The 26738-nt window shown below is 38.0% G+C and overlaps 2 protein-coding genes across 2 annotated transcripts in view; one reads left to right on the top strand and one right to left on the bottom strand.

Annotated features, from left to right (window-relative positions):
• LOC109260773 (zinc finger protein 782-like) overlaps positions 1-26738 on the top strand; it is a 74298-nt gene that overhangs the window by 16755 nt on the left and 30805 nt on the right. The gene's annotated exons all lie outside the window — the stretch shown is intronic.
• On the bottom strand, positions 6780-8061 carry LOC109260776 (F-box/WD repeat-containing protein 2-like). The gene is given in 2 exon segments (XM_053907878.1): positions 6780-7754; positions 7757-8061. Coding segments are annotated over 2 exon segments (1029 nt in total). The 5' UTR covers positions 7953-8061; the 3' UTR covers positions 6780-6921.

The raw sequence follows: 26738 nt of genomic DNA, 5'->3' as shown, positions 1-26738 counted from the left end.
CTGTCTGTTTTGTGGGGTTTTTTTTTTGTCCTTTTTTTCTTGTCTTGCTGTCTTTATTATTTAAAGATTTTTTTATGTCATTTGCTTGGATTTTTTTTTTAATCTTCTGTGTATCTATTATAGGTGTTTTGTTTGTAGTTAGCTTGACTATTGCATAAAATGTCTTGTAGTTATAACCATCTATTCTAAATTAATAACAGCTTAACCTCAGTTGCACATAAAAATTTTACTTTTACTCTTTCTCTCACAATTTATGTTCTTGTCAGAATTCTCTTCATACTATATATCCATTAACAAATTTTTAAATTAGTTAAAAGTAATTTACATACCACTATTACAGTGTTATCATATTCTATGTTTGGCCTATTTATTTTTATTAATGAGCTTTATGCTTTCATATACTTCTGTGTTTTCATTTTGATTTGAAGAATTCCTCTGATTAAGTGTTTCTTGTAAAGCAGATCTAGTGGTAATAAACTCCCTTGGTTTTTGTTTGTTTGGGAAAGATTTTAATCTCTTCTTCATTTGTAAAGGATAATTTTGCCAGGTAAGGTATTCTTGGTTGGAAGGCTTTTTCTTTTAGTATTTTTGAATATATGATCCCACTCTCTCCTAACCTGCGGGGTTCCTGCTGAGAAATCTACTAATAGTCTTACCTTCTATTTGATGAGTCACTTTTTGCCTGCTGCTTTCAAAAATCTCTTTGTGACTTTTGACAATTTGATGATATTGTAACTTGGTGTGCTCTTATTTAAGTTGATCTTATTTAGGGTTCTTGGAGCTTAATGAATCTGGATGTCCATTTCCCTCCCTAGATTTGAGACCTTTTTAGTCATGATTTCTTTAAATAAACCTTATGTCTCTTCCTCTCTTCTCCTGGGACTCCTAGAATGTGTGTATTGGTTCTTTTGTCCCATAAATCCCAAAGGTGTTCTTCACTTTTTTTCATTGCTTCTTCTTCTCTGACTAGATAATTTCAAATGACCTATCTTCAGATTTACAGATTATTTCTTCTTGATGAAGTCTGCTGTTGACATTCTCTATTACATTCATTGTGTTCTTTAGCCTCAGAATTTGTTGGTTTTTAAAAATTTTTTTACTTTTATGATTTCTCTTTGTTGAACTTCTCATTTTGTTCGTGAAATATTTTCCTGGTTTCACTGAGCTATCTGTGTTCTTTTTTAGTTTGCTGATCTTTTTTAAAACAATTATTTTTAATTCTTTGCCAGCCAGTTCATAGATCTCCATATCTTTGGGGTTACTGTAAATTTATTCCTTTTTTTTTTTTTTTTTTTTTGGTAGTTTCATGTTTGTTGAGTTACTATAAATTTCTCTCTTTCTTTTGGTAGTCTCATGTTTGTTTTGTTTCTCATGTTCCTTGTAGTTTTGTGCTGATGTCCTTTGTAGGAGCATTCACTTCTTTTAAGCTTACAGACTGGATTCAGTAAAGAAAGACCTTTACTTAAGGGTGGGTATGAGGGGGCTAGTTGGGTCGTGTGTGGAAGCTGCATCCCTGGCAGGGGTGGGCAGCATACTGTGGACTTAGGGCAGCTCCATTAGCTGAAGTCAGCACTGGAGATTGTTGGCAGTGAAGGCTGCAGCTATAGCAGCAGCAAGAGCTTCTGGGGTCCTGGTGACAAAGGCTGTTGGACTGCCCCTGGTCTCCGTTGCCCCACTGATGGATATCATGGCCATGAGGCTCTCTTTTGGTGCCAGGGTGCAGACACACAGAATGGCAGCACCAAAGTCCAGGACTCAAGCATGTGTTTGGTATTGCCAGGGTGCCATGGCTCTAGCCCCAAAGGGAACACAGTGGTGTCTCCTGCTCCAGAGGGTTACAACAGCATGGACTCTGGGCAGCATAGGCAAAGACTAGAGGTGTCCTTATTGGAGAAGGTTGCAAGCTGTCTTTTGTGACAGTGAAGACTGTTAAGGTTGTTGGTAACAAAGGAGGTCCTTTCTGCTCTTCTTTTTCCCTAACAAAGGAATATGGCTGAGGGAATTCCTCCTGGCACCAAAGGGTGCCATGCTAGAACATGGGGTAATACATGTAAGATGTTTTCTGTGCTTTTCTATGCCACTGTCCTCAGTTTTTGCACTCTACTAGGTTGCTACAATGTGTTAATTATACTCTAGAGCTGACCCAGATCTATTTTCATCAATGGATAGTTGTTAGATCATTATTGGGAAACAACAGCTCGGACCTCCTAGTCTACCCTCTTACACTGGAGTCTTCTTCACTTTTTTTTATGATTACATTTTCATGATTTATTTATTTTATAATTAGAAATTTGTACCTTTTAATTCCCATCACTTATTTCAAGCCCCTTTACCCCCTGCCTGTGACAACCACCAACCTATTCTCTGTATCTGTGCACTTGATTTTTGTTTTTAGATTCCACATATGAGATCATATCCTGTTCATCTTTCTCTGTCTGAATTATTGTACTTAGCATAATGCTGTCAAGATCCATTAATGTTGTCACAGATAGCAAGATTTCATTCTTTTTTAGGGCTGAATAAAATTCCATCTAAATAAATAAGTACAAATATATATAAATACATTTTCTTATCCATTTGCTTATCAGTGGACACTTGGGTTATTTCCATTTTCTTGGCTATCATAAATAATGCCAAGTGAACATGGGGGTTAATATGTCTCTTCTAGTTAGTGTTTTCATTTTCTTCAGATACTCAGAAGTGGAATTGCTGAATCATATGGTAGCTCTACTTTTAATTTTTGAGGAAACTCCATATTGTTTTCCATTGTGATTGTACCAATTTACATTCCCATCAATAGTGCACGAGGATTTCCTTTTCTCCCCATACTCGCCAACACTTGTTATTTCCTATCCTTTTGATAATAGCCATTCTAACAAGTGTGAGGTGATAACTCATTTCGTTTTGATTTTCATTTCCCTGATTACTAATCATGTTGACCACATTTTCATGTATTTGTTGGCCATCTATGTGTCCTCTTTGGAAAAATCCATTCAGTTGCTCTGCCCATATTTTATTTTATTTTGTTTTTATTTTTTTAATATTTATTCATTTTTGAGAAAGAGACAGAGTGTGAGCAGGGTAGGGACAGAGAGAGAAGGAGACACAGCAGGCTCCTGGCTCTGAGCTGTCCGCACAGAGCCCAATGCAGGGCTTGAACTCACAAACCATGAGATCATGATCTGAGCTGAAGTCAGACACTTAACTGCCTGAGCCACCCAGGCACCTCTGCCCATATTTTAAATAAATTGTTTGGTTTTTGCTGTTAAGTTGTAGGAGTTCTTTATATATTTTGGATATTAATCCCTTATCAGATATATGGTTTTCATGTATTTCTCCCATTCAAATAGGTTGCTTTTTTCATTTTGTTGATGGTACCTTTATTGTGCAGAAGCTTTTGTTTTATGTAGTCCCATTTGATTTTTTGCTTTTTTGCTTATGCTTTTGATGTTGAATCCAAAAAAGTCCTCACCAAGACCAGTGTCAAGGACCAAGCCTTTGTTTCCTTCTAGGAGTTCTATGGCTTTAGGTCTTAAATTCAAGTTTTTAATCCATTATGAGTTAATTTTTGTATATGGTTTAAGATAATGGTCCAGTTTCATAGTTTTACATGTGGCTGTCCAGTTTTTCCAACACCTATTTAAGAGACTGCCCTTTCCCTATTGTATATTTCTTGGCTCTTTTGTAGTGAGTTGATAGGCTATATATGCATAGGTTTATTTCTGGGCTATTTCATTGCTCTGTGTGTCTGTTTTTGTGCCAATACCATACCATTTTGATTACTACAGCTTTGTAATACAGTTTTAAATCAGGGAGTGTGATGCCCCTAGCATCTTTCTCAAGATTGCTTTGACTCTTTGGGGTCTTTTGTGATTATATACAAATTTTAGAATTGTTTCTTCCAGTTCAGTGAAAAATGCCATTGGAATTTTGATAGGGATTACATTGAATTTGCAGATTGCTTTGGGTAGTATGGACTTTTTAACAGTATTAATTATTCCACTCCATAAGCACAGAATATCTTTCCATTTATTTCTCTTCTTTAATTTTTTTCATCAATGCCTTATAGTTGTCACTGTATAGGTTTTTCACCTCTTTGATTAAATATATTCCTAGGTATTTTATTTTTTTATTATAACTGGGATTGTTTTTGTTTTTTTCTTCTGATAGCTTGTGTATAGAAACACACCAGTTTTCTGTATCTTGATTTTTATATCCTACAACTTTACTGAATTCATGTATTCAAAGAGTTTTTTGGTAGAGTCTTTAGGGTTTTCTATGTATAATGTGTCATTTGCAAATAGTGACAGTTTTACTTCCTTACTGATTTGGATGCCTTTTATTTCTTTTCCTTGCCTAATTGCTGTGGCTAGGACTTCCAATAGGATGTTAAATAAATTAGTGAGAGTGGGCGTCTTTTTTCCTGATCTTAGAGGAAAAACTCTCAGCTTTTCACCATTCAGTATGATATTAGCTCTGGGCTTGTTATATATGGCTTTCACTATGTTGAGATACATTCCCTCTGTACTCATTTTGTTGAAAATTTTTTTATCATAAATGGACATTGAATTTTATCAGATACTTTTTCTGCATATTGATATGACCACATGATTTTTATTCTTCATTTTGTTAATATGGTATATCTCATTGATTGATTTCCAAATATTGAACCATCCTTGCATCTTTGGAATAAATTTTCAATGATCCTTTTAGTGTGTTGTTGAATTCAGTTTGCTAATATTTTGTTGAGGACTATGTATGTTCATCTAGAATATGGGCCTGTAATTCTCCTTCTTGTGGTGTTCTTGTCTGGTTTTGGTATCAGAGTAATGCTGGCCTCATAAAATGAATTTGAAAGTGTTCCCTCCTCTTACTTCACGTTGTTGTTGTTGCTTTACCATTGAATTTTGTGAGTTCATATAGTCTAGATATAAGTTTTTTGTCAAATGTATAATTTTTACATGTTTATACTAGTCTGTGCCTTGTCTTCTCATCCTCTTCATAAAGTCTTTAGCAGAGTGTAAATTTTTAATTTCGATGAAGTCCTATTTATCAGAGTGTTTTGTTGTTGTGTCTAAGAATGCTTCACCAAGTTTTTGGTCCAAAGGTTTTCTCCACATTTTAAAAAATTAGGTCATTTTACATTTACATTTACATTAATGGTGCATTTTGAGTTAATTCCTGTATAGTGAAGTTTATGCTGAGATCATTTTGTTGCCTGTGGATATCTACTTGTTCTGTACCATTACCTTTCTTCCATTGAATTTTTTCCTTTGTCAAAAATCAGTTGGCTGTATTTTCATTGGTTAGTTTCTGGGTTTTCTAAATCAGGTAAAGTGATGCTTCCCAAATCATACTTCTTCAACATTGTTTTATCTCTTCTGATTACTTCAGCTTTACATATAAATTTAGAATAATGTTGTGTTTTTTAAAATCTTACTTGCTCTGGCAATTACATTTAATGTATCAGTTTCCAATTCTTATAAGAGTTAATATCTGTACTGTGTTACAATCCGTAAACAAATGATATATACTTATTTAGATCTTTGATTTCTGTTATCAGGGTTTTATAGTTTTCAGTATAAAAGTCCTGTACATGTTTTATTCAATGTATACCTCAATCAGTAATCAATTTTTGATTATTTTGAGGGATTGTAAACGGCATTGTATTTTACTTTGTTTTCTTATCAGTTGTTAGTTTATAGAATATTTTTATATGTCCTTTTATGCTGAGAGCTTGCTGAACTTTCTTAGGAGTGGTAAGAGCAGTGGTAATTTGCCTTGTTTCCAGTCTTAGAGGGAAAGCATCAGTCTTTCACCAGGTTATATTATTTGGCAGGAGGTCTTTTACATTCTTCATCAACTTGAGGAAGCTCTCTTATTTCTCCTATTTCCAGTTTTCAGAGAGTATTTCTTATGAATGGATTTTGAATTTTGTCAAAAAACATTTTTGTCTCTACTTGCTATAATTTTATGGTTTTTCTTATTTATCTCATTAATGTGGTAGACTACATTGAATGATTTTTAAATACTGAATCAGCCTTGCATACTTGGAATAAACCTTACTTGGTCATGTCATATAATTCTTTTTTTGTTGCTAAATTCTGTTTGCTAATATTTCTTTTAATGTTTATTTATTTTGAGAGACAGAGAGAGCGAGCGCAACCGGGGGAGGGGCAGAGAGAGAGAATCCTAAGCAGGCTTTGCACTGGCGGCACAGATCCCAACCAGGGACTCAAACTCAAAAACCATGAGATCATGACCTGAGTCCAGATCAAGAGTTGGATGCCTAACCGACTGAGCCACTCAGGTGCCCCATGTTTGCTAATATGTTTAAAGTAGTTTTGCATCTCTATCCATGAGATAAATTGGTCTATGGTTTTATACTGTCTTTGTCTTAGTATTCACATCAGGATAATGTTGACCTCATAAAACTGGTTTGAAATTGTTCTCTCCTTTCTATCATCTGGAAGAGATTGTGTGAAAATTATGTTTATTTTTCTTTAAATGTTTGGTAGAATTCTTTTTTTTTTATAGTAAAAAGCTTTAATTTAATAGACTGAATGTGTTTTTATAGGCAACCAATTAGCAGATTAATGAGCCATTTAACTTTCTTTACTTAAAACCAATAGTCAAGAAAGATGAACCCAAAATGCATCCTCTTATACTGACCAACATAACTAAGTACAAATGAAGTCAGTGGCATACCCCCACTAGCATGCTGCGCTGTATGTCAATAAAACAAGCCCTCCCCCGCCCCGAGCCCTGGCCCCCCTGGCAAACATGGATAAATGATTGTGCACTGCACAATGATACCATTAGGTGAGAACTTTGGTTCGTATAGCTGGGTGCCACAGAGGTTGCACTGAAAACCTGCAGCCCGGGCACCCAAAGTCAGTCAGCCATGGTAAGCTCGTGGCATCAGCCGTGCTCCTTCCACAACACCAGGTGAATACTGTGGTCAGGCATGCTGTTGGCAAAGACCAAGCCCATGTCATTGTGCCCATCTAGTCCATTGAGCCAGGATGCTTCGCCCGCCAGGAAGCTTGAGCCTCTCTTTGATTTCCTATACTCTGGCAGAGGCCAGCGGCTAATCAGGCTCTCTGTCCTCAAGTCCATGATATACAGGTAGCGGTTGTCAAACAGCAGGGCAAAGGTATCTCCAAAGCCAAGCAAGGCCAAGTTTGCTATCTCAGGAGTCTTGATGACCCTGAGAATATCATAACTGGCAAAGTCCCACTGGTAGAGACCCAGCGCGGAACTACAGACAATGTATTTGCCATCAAAATGAAGTCTTGGCTGCAGGCAGATACTCCTTTCCTCAGAGACAGACAATGTCTTCAAGCATTTGCAGTTAATTTCTCTCCCAATCGGCCAAATCTTGATCTCATATTTGTCCACACTTAAGAGTATGTAGTCTCCAGGGCTGTGCAAAAGAGACTTGACTTTGCACTTCTGCAAAACCACCTGTACAGAGAAGTCCATCTTTGTAGTAAGTGCATACACCCTGGCACTGTGTCCAATTAATGATGAGGTCTCAAAGGTTTCATGGTCCTCCAGTTTCTTCATTCTCAAAATAGCCTTCAAATAAACCTTCTTCCAGTGCAAAGCGTCCTGAGCAGAATCATCTATCTGCCAGCCCAAATTTTTACATGCAGTCTGCCACACCTCTGTACAGGCACTTATCACCTTATTCCACTGTTCAGAGACAAGGCAGCATGTGAGTAAAGTCTGGGGATCGAGCCATTTTAACAAAAACTGAGCTCCAGGTGAAGGAGTTTGAGCAAGTCCCGCTTGAGGAGAGGCTCCAGGTTATTGCAGAGATGCCTGAGCTGGACTGCTCCACTCAGACTAATCAGGTGATCCAGAGTTCCATTTTTTTCTGCAAGTCCGTCAGAGAAAGAAATGTAACAAATGTTATCAAGCCATGTCTCAAAGTCCTTTCTCTCCATAAGGTTATGGAAAAATTTACCTGAGCCAGCGTCTCGGGGCCCGGGACCTCACGCTGGGCTCACACCGACTAGGCACGCTCCAGCCACCAGAGCCTCGTAGCGGCCAGGTCCGCTCCGCAGCCATGGTGCTTGGACCAGCGGCCGCCTCTCGGGGTCTGCAACCTGTTTGGTAGAATTCTTTAGCAAAAGTATCTGGTCCCGGAGATTTTTTTGTGTGTTTAAATTACAAATTCAGTTTCTTTAATAGTTATTGGACAATTTAATTATCACTTTTAGGTTAATTATATTATTTTTGCTTTCCTAGCTATTAGTCCATTTTATGTGTCAGATTTATGTGCATAGAGTTCACGATATTATTCTTTTGTTATAATTTTGGTGTCAGTGGGTTCTGTTTTTTTATACCCTTGTTTTATATGTCATATTGATCATTTGTCTTATTTTTTCTTGTTCATTGTTTCTAGAAGTTTGTCAGTTTTATTCTTTTCATGCAGCTTTCTCTTACTGGATTTTTTAAAAATTGTTTTCTGTTTCCAATTTCATTGATTTCTGCTCTTGAGTTTTCCTTCTGCTGAAGTTGGGTTTATTGTGCTCTCATACTTTTTTTTAATGTTTATTTTTGAGAGAGAAAGACAGAGCGCGAGCAGGGGAGGGGCAGAGAGGGAGATGCAGAAACCGAAGCAGACACCAGGCACTGAGCTGTCAGTACAGACCCCAATGCAGAGCTCAAACCCATGAACCATGAGATCATGACCTGAGCCAAAGTCAGATGTTTAACCAACTGAGCCACCCAGACGTCCCTATTGATTTGAGACATTTTTTTTCTTTTCTAAAGTAAACATTTAGTGCTATAAATTTCTCAGCACTCCTTTAGCTGTATTATACAAATTGTGTATCAAGTCACTAAAACAAATTCTTCATTTATATTTCCTAATGTATCTCCTCCATGATAGATTACAGTATGTGATCTTGAAGAAATGTATTTAAAACATAACTATTTACTTAATACTCACTAGTTGGTAGATACCTGTGCAATTCTCAAGCTGTTTAATAGCACAGCCTTTAATTTTCCTAGAGTGGTTTGAACACTTAGCCAAGCATTCAACTAAGTACTAGAAAAGTAATTATGAACAAAATATAGAATGTCTGCTTTCAGGAAGTTCAGCATTCTAGGGGGAAATTAAAATTAAATTTTATAAGCAAATATAGCGCTGCAAAATGATAAGCACCAGGAAGCAAAATTATACAATGCAGTTTTTCTAATTGCAGTACTTGACTTCAGGGAGCTTAATGAAACCTTTCCATTTAAAAAAAAAAAAAATGGTGCTATTTGTTGAGGCTGGGTCGGGAGGGGTTCACTAGACTACTTTTTTTTTTTTAATTTTTTTAAATATTTATTTATTTTGTTTGTTTTGTTTTTAACTTTATTTATTTTTTGAAATTTATATCCAAATTAATATATAGTGAAGCAATGATTTTTTTTTCAATATATGAAATTTATTGTCAAATTGGTTTCCATACAACACACAGTGCTCATCCCAAAAGGTGCCCTCTTCAATACCCATCACCCACCCTCCCCTCCCTCCCACCCCCCATCAACCCTCAGTTTGTTCTCAGTTTTTAAGAGTCTCTTATGCTTTGGCTTTCTCCCACTCTAACCTCTTTTTTTTTTTTTTTTTCCTACCCCTCCCCCATGGGTTTCTGTTAAGTTTCTCAGGATCCACATAAGAGTGAAAACATATGGTATCTGTCTTTCTCTGTATGGCTTATTTCACTTAGCATCACACTCTCCAGTTCCATCCATGTTGCTACAAAGGGCCATATTTCATTCATTCTCATTGCCACGTAGTACTCCATTGTGTATATAAACCACCATTTCTTTATCCATTCATCAGTTGATGGACATTTAGGCTCTTTCCATAATTTGGCTATTGTGGAGAGTGCTGCTATAAACATTGGGGTACAAGTGTCCCTATGCATCAGTACTCCTGTATCCCTTGGGTAAATTCCTAGCAGTGCTGTTGCTGGGTCATAGGGTAGGTCTATTTTTAATTTTTTGAGGAACCTCCACACTGTTTGCCAGAGTGGCTGCACCAATTTGCATTCCCACCAACAGTGCAAGAGAGCTGTTTCTCCACATCCTCTCCAGCATCTATAGTCTCCTGATTTGTTCATTTTGGCCACTCTGACTGGCGTGAGGTGATATCTGGGTGTGGTTTTGATTTGTATTTCCCTTATGAGGAGTGACGTTGAGCATCTTTTTTCATGTGCCTGTTGGCCATCCGGATGTCTTCTTTAGAGAAGTGTCTATTCATGTTTTCTGCCCATTTCTTCACTGGGTTATTTGTTTTTCAGGTGTGGAGTTTGGTGAGCTCTTTATAGATTTTGGATACTAGCCCTTTGTCCGATATGTCAGTTGCAAATATCTTTTCCCATTCTGTTGGTTGCCTTTAGTTTTGTTGGTTGTTTCTTTTGCTGTGCAGAAGCTTTTTATCTTCATAAGGTCCCAGTAATTCATTTTTGCTTTTAATTCCCTTGCCTTTGGGGATGTGTCAAGTAAGAGATTGCTATGGCTGAGGTCAGAGAGGTCTTTTCCTGCTTTCACCTCTAAGGTTTTGATGGTTTCCTGTCTCACATTCAGGTCCTTTATCCATTTTGAGTTTATTTTTGTGAACGGTGTGAGAAAGTGGTCTAGTTTCAACCTTCTGCATGTTTCTGTCCAGTTCTCCCAGCACCATTTGTTAAAGAGACTGTCTTTTTTCCATTGGATGTTCTTTCCTGCTTTGTCAAAGATGAGTTGGCCATACGTTTGTGGGTCTAGTTCTGGGGTTTCTATTCTATTCCATTGGTCTATGTGTCTGTTTTTGTGCCAATACCATGCTGTCTTGATGATGACAGCTTTGTAGTAGAGGCTAAAGTCTGGGATTGTGATGCCTCCTGCTTTGGTCTTCTTCTTCAAAATTACTTTGGCTATTCGGGGCCTTTTGTGGTTCCATATGAATTTTAGGATTGCTTGTTCTACCTTCGAGAAGAATGCTGGTGCAATTTTGATTGGGATTGCATTGAATGTATAGATAGCTTTTGGTAGTATTGACATTTTGACAATATTTATTCTTCCAACCCATGAGCAGGGAATGTCTTTCCATTTCTTTATATCTTCTTCAATTACCTTCATAAGCTTTCTATAGTTTTCAGCATACAGATCTTTTACATCTTTGGTTAGATTTTTTCCTAGGTATTTTATGCTTCTTGGTGCAATTGTGAATGGGATCAGTTTCTTTATTTGTCTTTATGTTGCTTCATTGTTAGTGTATAAGAATGCAACTGCTTTCTGTACTTTGATTTTGTATCCTGCAACTTTGCTGAATTCATGTATCAGTTCTAGCAGACTTTTGGTGGAGTCTATCGGATTTTCCATGTATAGTATCATGTCATCTGCAAAAAGTGAAAGCTTGACTTCATCTTTGCTAATTTTGATGCCTTTGATTTCCTTTTGTTGTCTGATGGCTGATGCTAGAACTTCCAACACTATGTTAAACAACAGCGGTGAGAGTGGGCATCCCTGTCGTGTTCCTGATCTCAGGGAAAAAGTTCTCAGTTTTTCCCCATTGAGGATGATGTTAGCTGTGGGCTTTTCATAAATGGCTTTTATGATGTTTAAGTATGTTCCTTCTATCCCGACTTTCTCAAGGGTTTTTATTAAGAAAGGGTGCTGAATTTTGTCAAAGGCCTTTTCTGCATCGATTGACAGGATCATATGGTTCTTATCTTTTCTTTTATTAATGTGATGTATCACGTTGATTGATTTGCAAATGTTGAACCAGCCCTGCATCCCAGGAATGAATCCCACTTGATCATGGTGAATAATTCTTTTTATATGCTGTTGAATTCGATGTGCTAGTATCTTATTGAGAATTTTTGCATCCATATTCATCAGGGATATTGGCCTGTAGTTCTGTTTTTTTACTGGGTCTCTGTCTGGTTAGGAATCAAAGTAATACTGGCTTCATAGAATGAGTCTGGAAGTTTTCCTTCCCTTTCTATTTCTTGGAATAGCTTGAGAAGGATAGGTATTATCTCTGCTTTAACCTTTTATTTATTTTTGAGACAGAGAGAGACAGAGCATGAATGGGGGAGGGGCAGAGAGAGAGGGAGACACAGAATCAGAAGCAGGCACCAGGCTCTGAGCCATCAGCCCAGAGCCCGACGCGGGGCTCGAACTCACGGACCGTGAGATCATGACCTGAGCCGAAGTCGGATGTTTAACCGACTGAGCCACCCAGGTGCCCCTATCTCTGCTTTAAACGTCTGGTAGAATTCCCCTGGGAAGCCATGTGGTCCTGGACTCTTATTTGTTGGGAGATTTTTGATAACTGATTCAATTTCTTTGCTGGTTATGGGTCTGTTCAAGCTTTCTATTTCCTCCTGATTGAGTTTTGGAAGAGTGTGGGTGTTTAGGAATTTGTCCATTTCTTCCAGGTTGTCCAGTTTGTTGGCCTATAATTTTTCATAGTATTCCCTGATAATTGCTTGTATTTCTGAAGTGTTGGTTGTAATAATTCCATTTTCATTCATGATTTTATCTATTGGGGTCATCTCCCTTTTCTTTTTGAGAAGCTTGGCTAGAGGTTTATCAATTTTGTTTATTTTTTCAAAAAACCAACTCTTGGTTTCATTGATCTGCTCTACAGTTTTTTTAGATTGTATATTGTTTATTTCTGCTCTGATCTTTATTATTTCTCTTCTTCTGCTGGGTTTGGGGTGTCTTTGCTGCTCTGCTTCTATTTCCTTTAGGTGTGCTGTTAGATTTTGTATTTGGGATTTTTCTTGTTTCTTGAGATAGGCCTGGATTGCAATGTATTTTCCTCTCAGGACTGCCTTCGCTGCATCCCAAAGCGTTTGGATTGTTGTATTTTCATTTTCGTTCGTTTCCATATATTTTTAAATTTCTTCTCTAATTGCCTGGTTGACCCATTCATTGTTTAGTAGGGTGTTCTTTAACCTGCATGCTTTTGGAGGTTTTCCAGACTTTTTCCTGTGGTTGATTTCAAGCTTCATAGCATTGTGGTCTGAAAGTATGCATGGTATAATTTCAATTCTTGTAAACTTATGAAGGGCTGTTTTATGACCCAGTATGTGATCTGTGTTGGAGAATGTTCCATGTGCACTCGAGAATAAAGTATATTCTGTTGCTTTGGGATGCAGAGTTCTAAATATATCTGTCAAGTCCATCTGATCCAGTGTATCATTCAGGGCTCTTGTTTCTTTATTGACTGTGTGTCTAGATGATCTATCCATTTCTGTAAGTGGAGTGTTAAAGTCCCCTGCAATTACCACATTATTGTCAAAGGTTGCTTATGTTTGTGAGTAATTGTTTTATATATTTGGGGGCTCCCGTATTCAGCAATAGACATTTATAATTGTTAGCTCTTCCTGATAGATAGACCCTTAATTATTACATGATGACCTTCTTCATCTCTTGTTACAGTCTTTAATTTAAAGTTTAGTTTGTCTTATATAAGTATGGCTACTCCAGCTTTCTTTTGGCTTCCAGTAGCATGATTAATAGTTCTCCATCCCCTCACTCTCAATCTGAAGGTGTCCTCAGGTCTAAAATGAGTCTCTTGTAGTCCGCAAATAGATGGGTCTTGTTTTTTTATCATTCTGATACCCTATCTCTTTTGGTTGAAGCATTTAGTCCATTTACATTCAGTGTTATTATTGAAAGATATGGGTTTAGAGTCATTGTGATGTCCGTAGGTTTCATGCTTGTAGCGATGTCTCTGGTACTTTGTCTCACAGGATCCCCCTTAGGATCTCTTGTAGGGTGGTTTGGTGGTGACAAATTCCTTCAGTTTTTGTTTGTTTGGGAAGACCTTTATCTCTCCTTCTATTCTAAATGACAGACTTGCTGGATAGAGGATTCTCGGCTGCATATTTTTTTCTGTTCATCACATTGAAGATCTCCTGCCAATCCTTTCTGGCCTGCCAAGTTTCAGAAGAGAGATCAGTCACGAGTCTTATAGGTCTCCCTTTATATGTTAAAGCACGTTTGTCCCTTGCTGCTTTCACAATTTTCTCTTTATCGTATATTGCCAGTTTCACTATGATATGTCGTGCAGAAGATCGATTCAAGTTACGTCTGAAGGGAGTTCTCTGTGCCTCTTGGATTTCAATGCCTTTTTCCTTCCCCAGATCAGGGAAGTTCTCAGCTATTATTTCTCAGCTCAGCTACACCTTCAGCACCTTTCCCTCTCTCTTCCTCCTCTGAATACCAATAATGCATATATTATTTCTTTTTAGTGCATCACTTAGTTCTCTAATTTTCCCCTCATACTCCTGGATATTTTTATCTCTCTTTTTCTCAGCTTCCTCTTTTTCCATAATATTATGTTCTAGTTCACCTATTCTCTCCTCCGCCTCTTCCATCCAAGCTGTGGTCGTTTCCATTTTATTGCATCTCGTTTATAGCGTTTTTCAACTCCTCCTGACTATTCCTTAGTCCCTTGATCTCTGTAGCAATAGATTCTCTGCTGTCCTCTATACTGTTTTCAAGCCCAGTGATTAATTTTAAGACTATTATTCTAAATTCACTTTCTGTTATATTATTTAAATCCTTTTTGATCAGTTCATTAGCTGTTGTTATTTCCTGGAGATTCTTTTGAGGGGAATTCTTCCATTTGGTCATTTTTGATGGTCCCTGGAGTGGTGCGGACCTGCAGGGCACTTCCCCTGTGCTGTGGTGTATAACTGGAGTTGGTAGGCAGGGCTGAGTCAGACCTGATGTCTGCCCCCAGCCCGCCACTGCGGCCACAGTCAGACTGGTGTGTGCCTTCTCTTCCCCTCTCCTAGGGGCGGGATTCACTGTGGGGTGGCGTGGCCCATCTGGGGTACTTGCACACTGCCAGGCTTGTGGTGCTGGGGATCTGGCGTATTAGCTGGGGTGGGTAGGCAGGGTGCACGGGGGCAGGAGGGGCATGCTTAGCTCGCTTCTCCTTTGGTGATCCACTTCAGGAGGGGCCCTGTGGCAGCGGGAGGGAGTCAGTCCCGCTGCCGGAGGGGTGGCTCCGCAGAAGCACAGCCGTGGGTGTTTGCACGGTGCAAGCAAGTTCCCTGGCAGGAACTGGTTCCCTTTGGGATTTTGGCTGGGGATGGGCGAGGGAGATGGCGCTGGCGAGCTCCTTTGTTCCCCGCCAAACTGAGCTCTGTCCTCCTGGGGCTCAGCAACTCTCCCTCCCGTTGTCCTCCAGCCTTCCCGCTCTCTGAGCAGAGCTGTTAACTTATGACCTCCCAGATGCTAAGTCCCGCTTGCTGTCGGAACACACTCTCTCTGGCCCCTCCACTTTTGCAAGCCAGACTCGGGGGCTCTGCTTGGCCAGCGGGCTGCCCCTCTGCCCCAGCTCCCTCCCTCCAGTCCGTGTAGCGCGCACCGCCTCTCCACCCTTCCTACCCTCTTCCATGGGCCTCTCATCTCCAGAGCTCCAGAGACTCCGTCCTGCTAGTCTTCTGGCGGTTTTCTGGGTTATTTAGGCAGGTGTAGGTGGAATCTAAGTGATCAGCAGGACGCGCGGTGAGCCCAGCGTCCTCCTACGCCGCTATCTTCCCTAGAAAGCAAAATTTTAGTAGATTCCTTAATGCCCTTACCCTTTTAGACCATCCCTCCTCCCACAGCCCCTCCAGCAACCCTCAGTTTGTTCTCCATATTTATGAGTCTCTTTTGTTTTGTCCCCCTCCCTGTTTTTATATTATTTTTGTTTCCCTTCCCTTATGTTCATCTGTTTTGTCTCTTAAAGTCCTCATATGAGTGAAGTCATATGATTTTGGTCTTTCTCTGACTAATTTCTCTTAGCATAATACCCTCTAGTTCCATCCACATAGTTGCCAATGGCAAGATTTTATTCTTTTTGACTGCCGAGTAATACTCCATTGTATACCACATTTTTTTATCCATTCATCCACCGATGGGCATTTGGGCTCTTTCTATACTTTGGCTACTGTTGATAGTGCTGCTATAAACATCGGGGTGCATGTGTCCCTTCAAAACAGCACACCTGTATCCCTTGGATAAATGCCTAGTAGTGCAATTGCTGGGTTGCTGGGTTGTAAAACTATTTTTAGTTTTTTGAGAAACCTGCATACTGTTTTCCAGAGTGGCTGCACCAGCTTGCATTGCTACCAACAATGCAAAAGAGATCCTCTTTCTCCACATCCTCACCAACATCTGTTGTTGCCTGAGTTGTTAATGTTAGCCATTCTGACAGGTGTGAAGTGGTATCTCATTGTGGTTTTGATTTCTATTTCACTAATGATGAGTGATGTTGAGCATTTTTTCATGTGTCAGTTGGCCATCTGGATGTCTTCTTTGGAGAAGTGTCTATTCATGTCTTTCTGCCATTTCTTCACAGGATTATTTGATTTTTGGGTGTTTAGTTTGCTAAGTTCTTTGTAGATTTTGGATACTAACCCTTTATCTGATATGTCATTTGCAAATACCTTCTCCCATTCTGTCGGTTGCCTCTTAGTTTTGCTGATTGTTTCCTTTGCTGTGCAGAAGCTTTTTATTTTGATGAGGTCCCAGTAGTTCTTTTTTGCTTTTGTTTCCCTTGCCTCCGGAGATGTGTTGAGTAAGAAATTGCTGCAGGCAAGATCAGAGAGGTTTTTGCCTGCTAGCTCCTCGAGGATTTTGATGGCTTCCTGTCTTACATTGAGGTCTTTCATCCACTTTGAGTTTATTTTTGTGTATGGTGTAAGAAAGTGGTCCAGGTTCACTCTTCTGCATGTCACTGTCCAGTTTTCCCAGCACCACTTGCTGAAGAGACTGTCGTTATTCCATTGGATATTCTTTCCTGCTTTGTCAAAGATTAGTTGCCCATACGTTTGTGGTTCCATTTCTGGATTCTCTACTCTATTCCATTGATCTGAGTGTCTGTTCTTCTGCCAGTACCATGCTGTCTTGTTGATTACAGCTTTGTAGTATAGCTTGAAGTCTGGGATTGTGATGCCTCCTGCTTTGGTTTTCTTTTTCAAGATTGCTTTGGCTATTCGGGGTCTTTTCTGGTTCCATACAAATTTTAGGATTATTTGTTCTAGCTCTGTAAAGAATGCTGGTGTTACTTTCATAGGGATCGCGTTGAATATATAGATTGCTTTGGGTAGCATCGACATTTTCACAATATTTGTTCTTCCTATCCAGGAGCATGAAATCTTTTTCCATTTCTTTGTGTCTTCCTAAATTTCTTTCATCAGCTTTCTGTAGTTTTCAGCATACAGATTTTTCACCTGTTTGGTTAGATTTATTCCTAGGTATTTTATGGTTTTTGGTACAACTGTAAATGTGATCGATTCCTTGACTTCTCTTTCTGTCGCTTCATTGTTGGTGTATAGGAATGCAACCGATTCCTGTGAATTGATTTTATATCCTGCAACTTTGCTGAATTCATGAATCAGTTCTAGCAGTTTTTTGGTGGAAGCTTTTGGGTTTTCCTTATACAGTATCATGTCACCTGTGAAGAAGGGAAGTTTGACCTCCTCCTAGCCAATTTGGATGCCTTTTATTTCTTTGTGTTGTCTGATTGCAGAGGCTAAGACTTCCAATACTGTGTTGAATAACAGTGGCGAGAGTGGACATCCCTGTCTTATTCCTGTCCTTAGGGGGAAAACTCTCAGTTTTCCCCCATTGAGGATGATATTAGCGTTGGGTTGCTCGTATATGGCTTTTATGATCTCGAGGTATGATCCTTGTATCCCTACTCTCTTGAGGGTTTTTATCAAGAAAGGATGCTGTATTTTGTCAAATGCTTTCTCATCATCTATTGAGAGGATCATATGGTTCTTGTCCTTTCTTTTATTGATGTGCTGAATCACGTTAATTGTTTTGTGAATATTGAACCTGCATCCCAGGTATAAATTGTTTTGTGAATATTGAACCTGCATCCCAGGTATAAATCCCACTTGGTCGTGGTGAATAATTTTTTTAATGTATTGTTGGATCCGGTTGGCTAATATCTTGTTGAGGATTTTTGCATCCATGTTTATCAGGGAAATTGGTCTATAGTTCTCCTTTTTAGTGGGGTCTCTGTCTGGTTTTGGAATCAGGGTAATGCTGGCTTCAGAGAAAGAGTTTCGAAGTTTTCCTTACATTTCTATTTTTTGGAACAGTTTCAAGAGAATAGGTGTTAACTCTTCTTAAATGTTTGGTAGAATTCCCCTGGAAAGCCATCTGGCCCTGGACTCTTGTTTTTTGGCAGACTTTTGATTACTAATTCAATTTCCTTACTGGTTATGGGTCTGTTCAAATTTTCTGTTTCTTCCTGTTTCAGTTTTGGTAGTGCATATGTTTCTAGGAATTTGTCCATTTCTTCCACATTGCCCATTTTGTTGGCATATAATTGCTCATAATATTCTCGTATTATTGTTTTTATTTCTGTTGTGTTGGTTGTGATTTCTCCTCTTTCATTCTTGATTTTACTTACTTGGGTCCTTTCCTTTTTCTTCTTGATCAAACTGGCTAGTGGTTTATCAGTTTTGTTAATTCTTTCAAAGAACCAGCTTCTGGTTTCATTGATCTACTGGGGTTTTTTTGTTTGTTTTTTTGTTGGGTTTTTTTTTTTTTTTGGTTTCAATAACATTGATTTCTGCTCTAATCTTTATTATTTCCTGTCTTCTGCTGGTTTGGGGTTTTATTTGCTGTTCTTTTTCCAGCTCCTTAAGGCATAAGGTTAGGTTGTGTATATGAGATCTTTCTTCCTTTTTTAGGAAGGCCTGGATTGCTGTACACTTTCCTCTTATGGCCGCCTTTGCTGTGTCCAAGAGGTTTTGGGTTGTGGTGTTATCATTTTCATTGACTTCCATATACTTTTTAATTTCTCCTTTAACTGCTTGGTTAGCCCATTCATTCTTTAGTAGGATGTTCTTCAGTCTCCAAGTGTTTGTTACCTTTCCAAATTTTTTCTTGTGGTTGATTTCGAGTTTCATAGCATTGTGGTCTGAAAATATGCACGGTATGATCTTGACCTTTTTGTACTTACTTAGGGCTGATTTGTGCCCCAGTATATGGTCTATTCTGGAAAACGTTCCATGTGCACTGGAGAAGAATGTATATTCTGCTGCTTTAGGATGAAATGTTCTGAATATATCCATTAAGTCCATCTGGTCCATTGTGTCATTCAAAGCCATTGTTTCCTTGTTGATTTTTTGATTAAATGATCTGTCCATTGCTGAGTGGGGTGTTGAAGTCTCCTACTATTATGGTATTACTATTGATGAATTTCTTGATGTTTGTGATTAATTGATTTATATATTTGGGTGCTGCCACATTTGGCGCATAAATGTTTACAATTGTTAGGTATTCTTGGTCTATAGACCCCTTGATTATGATATAATGCCCTTCTGCATCTCTTAATACAGTCTTTATTTTAAAGATTAGATTGTCTGATATAAGTATGGCTGCTCCAGCTTTCTTTTGTTGACCATTAGCGTGATAGATGATTTTCCATCCCCTTATTTTCAATCTGTAGGTGTCTTTAGGTCTAAAATGAGTCTCTTGTAAACAGCATATAGATGGATCTTGTTTTCTTATCCATTCTGTTACCCTATGTCTTTTGATTGTAGCATTGAGTCCATTCACGTTTAGAGTGAGTACTGAAAGATGTGAATTTATTGTCATTATGATGCTTATAGAGTTGGAGTTTTTGGTGGTGTTCTCTGTTCCTTTCTAATCTTTTGTTACTTTTGGTATTTATTTATTTATTTATTTATTTATTTATTTATTTATTTATTTTTTCATCTTTTGTCTCCTCAGAGAGTCCCCCATAATATTTCTTGCAGGGCCGGTTTAGTGATCACAAACTTCTTTAATTTTTGTTTGTCTGGGAAACTTTTTATCTCTCCTTCTATTTTGAATGACAGCCTTGCTGGATAAAGAATTCTTGGCTGCATATTTTTCTGATTCAGCACACTGAATATATCCCGCCACTCCTTTCTGGCCTGCCAGGTTTCTGTGGATAGGTCTGCTGCAAACCTTATCTGTCTTCCCTTGTAGGTTAGGGACTTTTTTTCCCCTTGCTGCTTTCATGATTCTCTCCTTGCCTGAGTATTTTGTGAATTGGACTATGATACGCCTTGTTGATGGTCGGTTTTTTTCTGCTTCATTATTCTCTATAAGTTTGTCCTCTATATCACTGATTCTCTGTTCTCTCTCGTCTGTCCTTGCTGCCACTGCATCCATCCGTGATTACAGCTCAGTTATAGCATTTTTAATTTCATTCTGGCTATTTTTTACTTCTTTTATCTCTGCAGAAAGGGATTCTAATCTATTTTTGACTCCAGCTAGTATTATCATGATTCTAAATTCTGGTTCAGACATCTTGCTGATGTCAGTTAAATCCCTGGCTGTCCTTTCTTTGTGCTCTTTTGTGGTGAATTCCTTCGTTTTGTCATTTTGAAGGGAGAAAAGGAATTAATGAGGTAGAAAAATTGAAATTTAAAAAATTAAAACTAAAAAAATATTAAAATTAAACACACACACACACAAAAATCAAATAGATGATGCTAGATCCTAGTTGTGTTTTGGCCTGGGTGTAGAAAGTGATTTGACAGATTAGGGAAACAAAAAAGGGGGGGGTGGAGAGAAATGAAAAAAAGAAAAAAAAGTAAATCGTTTGATAATTTGAAAAAATGAATACACTAAAGTAGACTAAAATAGACAAAAGTGGAAAAAAATTATAGAAAATTATTTTTAATAAAAATTAAAAAGAAATATGAACTTTTTTGTTTTCTGTATTTGAGAAAAAAGAAAAGAAATGAAAAAGAAAAAAGATTAAAAAAAGAAAAAAAAGGAAAAAAATTGTGTGAAAATTTGAAAAAGTGAATACATTGTAGCAGACTGAAATAAAATGATGGGAGTAAGATAGAATTTGAAAAAAATTACACAAAAGCAAAAAATATAGTAATAAAAATTAAATAAAAATATTTTTAAAAGAAATTGAAAGTAAAAATGAAGTGTTTCCCTTTCTGCATTCAAGAAAAAGAAAAGAAATGAAAAAGAGAAAAAAAAAAAAAAGAAATTGTTTGAAAATTTGAAAAGGTGAGTACTGAAGTAGACTAAAATAAAATGATGGAAGTAAACTAGAATTTGAAAAAATTTACACAAAAGTAAAAAATATAGTGATAAAAATTAAAGAGATGTTTTTAATAAAAATTGAAAATAAAAATGAGTTTTTTCTCTTTCTGTATTCAAGAAAAAGAAAAGAATTGTAAAAGAGAAAAAAGAAAGGAAAAAAAAATTGAATAGATAAACCTAACAGATTAAAGTAGGACTGAAATTGCTTCATTTTCCCCTAGAGGTCAGTCCATGTAGCTCTTTATAGCCCATAAATTAAGCTGGCAGTGAGGTTTGTGTTTTTGAACAGCGAAGTTGGCCCAGTTGGGCAGGGTTCAGTGTAACAGCTCCGCTCTCCCCTAGATGGCGCTGCTAGCCTACTGGGGTGGATTGTTGCGGTGCTTGTTGGTGCGCATGCGCAGGAGCGGTGAAAAATGGCGCCACCCAGCCACCCAGTCTGTTCTCCCAGATCAGCACACTGGTCCCTTCCTCTTCAGCTCTTGTCCACTCCCCGCTTTTCCACTCTCCGTGACCAGGCCCCAGGCAGTACCTCTCTCCCAAGTTTTGTCTCAGATGCGGCTGTTTTCCCCGGCCTCTTACTTTGAAGGACTGTGGCTTTGACTCTCTCCGCCTCTCTGCCGGAGGGTCTCACCAAGCAATGGCTGAGTGAGCAATAGCCGAATGTCGGCTGCACCCAGAAATGTCCGCTGGACCCTGCTGTTGCCGGTGCCCTGAGACTGTGGCCAGGTGCCAGCCGGCCCCCAAAAAATCGTGAGACAGTGTAGCCTCAAGGTTTCAGGGACCATGGAAAATTGCAACACACATCTGGCACCAGGCTTCACCCTCAACAACCTTGCTCCAGCACCAGCGAATGTGGCTGCTTTCCAGGGTCTGCTGGGACCAGGTGGCTTCAACAGTCTCTACCAAATGTTCTTCCAGCAGTGGAACCGCTTTTCCCTGTGTGGCCCAAGAACCACCTGGACCCCACTCTGTTCCTGGCGATTCACCTTTCCCACCAGAGCACCGCCAGGTATCGAGATGCGGAGTTGGTCGCCAGGTATCGAGCCTTTGTGCTCCCCTTGTTTACAGTCTTAATGGAATTTAAACCCTCTCCTTTCTCCCTTTTTAGTTTAGTCCCTGCGGCTGTTTCCAATTTTCCACTTTCTCTCCAGCTGCTTTTGGGGAGGGATGCTTTTCCCACATGCTCCCCCCCTCCCCAGTCTCCATCCTCTCTGCCCACAAAAGGGGTTCCCTACCTTTTGAGGCTTCTTGCTCCCCAAGTTCAGCTCTTCATGTCATGTACCTGCTGAAATCTGTGGTTCAGGTTGTGCAGATTGTCGTGTTAATCTTCCAAGCGGTTTTCTAGGTGCATAGGATGGTTTAGTGTTGGTCTGGCTGTATTTCTTGGAGGCGAGACACACAAAAAGCTTCCATGCTGTTCCTCCATCTTGCTAATGTTTATTTATTTTTAAGAGAGAGAGAGAGACAGAGCTCCAGAGGCAGAGGGGCAGAGAGAAAAGGAGACACAGATCAAAGCAGACTCCAGGTTCTGAGCTGTCAGCACAGATCCCAACGCGGGGCTCAAACTCATGAACCGTAAGATCATGACCCGAGCTAAAGTCAGACGTTTAACCAACTGAGCCACCCAGGTGCCCCGCTACTTACTATTTTTATGGACATTTTCAAACTCAAAGAAAAAGGAAGGTTGAGATAAAATGATACTTGAGCAAATCTTTAAGGAAAGTATAGGAATAACTAAAATAAGGAAATATGAACATTCCAAACAGATAAGAACAAGTACCAAGCTCCTTGTCAGAAAAGAAGACAGTGAGCACAGGGTCCTAAAAACAGATTAACAAGACTGGAATAAAGAAAGCAAGAGGTCATATGGCACAAGATGTGAAAGAGAACATAATATATTTTCTTGAATCCATATTTGGAAGTTTTTAAGCGATCAGTAGCCAGTGAATGTTTAAGTAAGATAGTAATATTGCTACAACTATCTTTAAGATATACAAATCAGATGCATTAACTTTTATCAACATTTCAGCTCTAGGAATTTATCTTAAAGCTATGCCTGCATAGGTATAAAAGTAATATGTATAAAGTAAAAGTAATATGTATAAAGTAATAGGTTATTCATTACAGCATTGCTGGTAATAACAGTAAAATATAAACAACCCAAGTGTTCATCATTGACTAGTTAATAAACTTGGGTTGTGTCTACCCACAAGTGAAGATTATGCATTCATAATATGAACAAGAGTTTACACATAGGTAAGGAGGAATATTCCCATATAAAATCAAAAAGCATGAAGCAGAGTAGTGGGTATAAAAAGCTCTCTTTTGAGTAAGAAAGAAGGAGACAGGGATTATGTAATTGCTTATATTTGCAAAAATGAAGCACTGGAAGAAAAATCAGAAAGTAATAAAAGTAGGACAGGAGGGGAATGAATGGAGGAGACAAGAATGGAAATGAGACTTGGAATATACCTTTTAATAGTTTATTTTACATATTTTAAAACTACACTAAATTTAAAAGCAATTCTTAAGTGTGAAAATTTCAGAGACTGATGGTTCCAAATAAGATTAATTAGATATACTTCACTCTGTCCCACACTTTAAGTCCATCTAAAACCCTAAACACTAATTATAAAGCAAACTTAGGAAGACTTTGGACAGTGGAATGAACAAAGGAAAGAGATTTGCTAGTGATCTCAGAATCCAAGAAAGAACACCTAATTTCTTCTTTTTTATTTTTGCCTAACACATCTAAATTCACTACTGGATAAAACCAACAACTCAGACAACCTGATCTGTGCAAGCCAATGTGCATAGACAAAAAAAATTCCCAGTAAAGACTGCTTTCTCTAGACAAGTAAAAGGAAAGATGGCTTAGAAAGAAAATTTTAGATAATTGCTTTACTTCAGCTGTACACCATGGGGAAAAGTTATGTGCCTCTATCAGTAAAGACTGACTTCTACCACTATTCTGCAGTAACAAAGTACCCCTCCAACTTTCCAGGGGGATGATGTCAGAGGAGGACAAGTAGAGAGCCAGGACTTTCACCACTTGTCAGTGGGTCAGCAAACACTGGCCTACCTCGTGTCAACAGAGGCTAAGTGGAGAACCTGGACTCCAAACCTCTAGCAGTAAGAAACAGTATCCCTCTCTTTCCAGGTGCCACGCTGTTAGAGGAAATATACTAAAACTAAAGGTGAAAAAGATCCAGAATCTTATAATGCCTAGAATTCCAGAATACATTTAAAATAATAATAATAGTAATAATAATAAAAATAACACTCTGTGAGGTGATTATAGTATATGAATAAGTTAATGACAACATTAGTATAAGGGATGGCAAGGGCCGTAGGAATACTCTGTTGTAAATTGCCTGCACTATATGTGAAGTGGTATGGTTATGGTGTTGTTTTAAGATAGACAAAGATTACTTAAAAAGGTGTCATATAAATAGTAGGAAATCGCTAAAAAGATTTTAAAACAAGTATAAATGATATACCAAGAGAAGGAATAAAATGGATTCATACAAAATGTTCCTTGAAAGAAAAGGCAAAAAAAAAAAAACAAAAAACAAAACAAAACAAAAAAAAACCCACAAGGAATTGGTGGGGAAATATCAAAGAATAAACACAATGAATAGAAAAGTTACAAAAATTTAATCCAACTGTATCAGTAAGTCACCACAAATATGAATGGTCTAAAGACATCAAGTAAAAGGGATTGTGAGATAGGATTAAAAAAAAAAAGGTAAGAGGGAACTCTATGCTGACTATAAGAAATATACTTTAAATACAAAGATCAGAAAGGTTAAAAGCTAAGACATATAGAAAAATATACCATGCTAACACCAATCAAAAGTAAATTAAACTACATTAACTTCAGAGAAAGTATACTTCAAAACATGGAAGATTTCCAAACATTACCAGTACATTACACACTGATATAAGCAATCTACTCTCTAAGAAGACATAATAGTTCTAAATATTCATGCACCTAGAAACAGAGCTTCAAAGTATATGAGGTAAAAAACTGATAAAACCTAAAAGAGAAATAGACAAACTTGCTCTTTGTCTCTATTCCATTAGTATTGATAGATCAGGAAGGCAGATAATTGCTAAAGATGTAGATGGCCTGAACATCACTAGCAACCAACTTGAATCTATTGACATATATGAAGGCTATCCAACAACAGAAGAGTACACATTCTCCTGAAGTGAACATGAAGCATTCACCAAAATAGAGCACATTTTAGGCCAAAAAACATATTTTAATGAATTTAAATGTGTAGAAATTGAAAAATATATTCTCACATTCTATCAGAAGTAGATAAGAAATCAAGTACAGAAAGATAACTGGAGTATTCATAAATATTTAGAAATTAACCAACACACTTCTAAATAATGCATCAGTCAAATAAGTCATGAGAAATTCTGAAAATATTTTTAAGTGAAAATAAATTTGTGTGATGCAATTAAGCAGTACTCAGAGAATACTTTATACCATTAAGTGCACAGAATAGAAAAGAAGAAAGGTCTAAAATCGGTAAATTGAGTTTCCACCTTAGGATACTAGAGAAAAGAAGCAAATGTAAGCAGGAAAAGGAAATTGTGAAAATTGGAGCACACTTTCCAATTGCACCAAAAACCATAAAATACCTAGGAATAAATCTAACCAAAGAGGTGAAAAATCTATACACTGAAAACTATAGAAAGCTTATGAAAGAAATTGAAGAAGACAGAAAGAAATGGAAAAAGATTCCATGCTCCTGGATAGGAAGAACAAATATTGTCAACATGTCAATACTACTCAAAGCAACCTACATATTCAATGCAGTCCCTATCAAAATAACATCAGCATTCTTCACAGAGCTAGAACAAACAATCCTACAATTTGTATGGAACCAGCAAAGACCCCGAATAGCCAAAACAATCTTGAAAAAGAAAACCAAAGCAGGAGGCATCACAATCTTGGACTTCAAGCTGTATTACAAAGCTGTAATCATCAAGACAGTATGATACTGGCACAAGAACAGACACTCAGGTCAATGGAACAGAATAGAGAACAGAAATTGACCCATAAACATATGGCCAACTAATCTTTGACAATGCAGGAAAGAATATCCAATGGAATAAAGACAGTCTCTTCAGCTAGTAGTGCCGGGAAAACTGGAGAGTGACATGCAGAAAAGTAAACCTGGACCACTTTCTCACATCATACACAAAAATAAACTCAAAATGGATGAAAGACCTAAATGTGACAGGAAACCATTAAAATCCTCGAGGAGAAAGCAGGCAAAAACCTCTTTTACCTTGGCCGCAGCAACTTCTTCTCCAGAGGCAAGGGAAACAAAAGCAAAAGTGAACTATTGGGACCTCATCAAAATAAAAAGCTTCTGCACAGTGAAGGAAACAATCAGCAAAACTAAAAGGCAATTGAAGGAATGGGAGAAGATATTTGCAAATGGCTATCAGACAAAGGGTTAGTATCCAAAATCTATAAAGAACTTAGCAAACTCAACACCCAAAAAACAAATAATCCAGTGAAGAAATGGGGGAAAGACATGAATAGACACTTCTCCAAAGAAGACATCCAGATGGCCAATTGACACATGAAAAAATGCTCAACATCACTCATCATCAGGGAAATACAAATCAAAACCACAATGAGA

This window comes from Panthera pardus, unplaced genomic scaffold, assembly GCF_024362965.1.
Source record: "Panthera pardus isolate Hobbes unplaced genomic scaffold, ASM2436296v1 HiC_scaffold_20, whole genome shotgun sequence".
Classification (NCBI taxonomy): Eukaryota; Metazoa; Chordata; class Mammalia; order Carnivora; family Felidae; genus Panthera; species Panthera pardus.
Note: the sequence above shows the minus strand (reverse complement) of the source record. Positions and strands in the feature narration are given on the sequence as shown.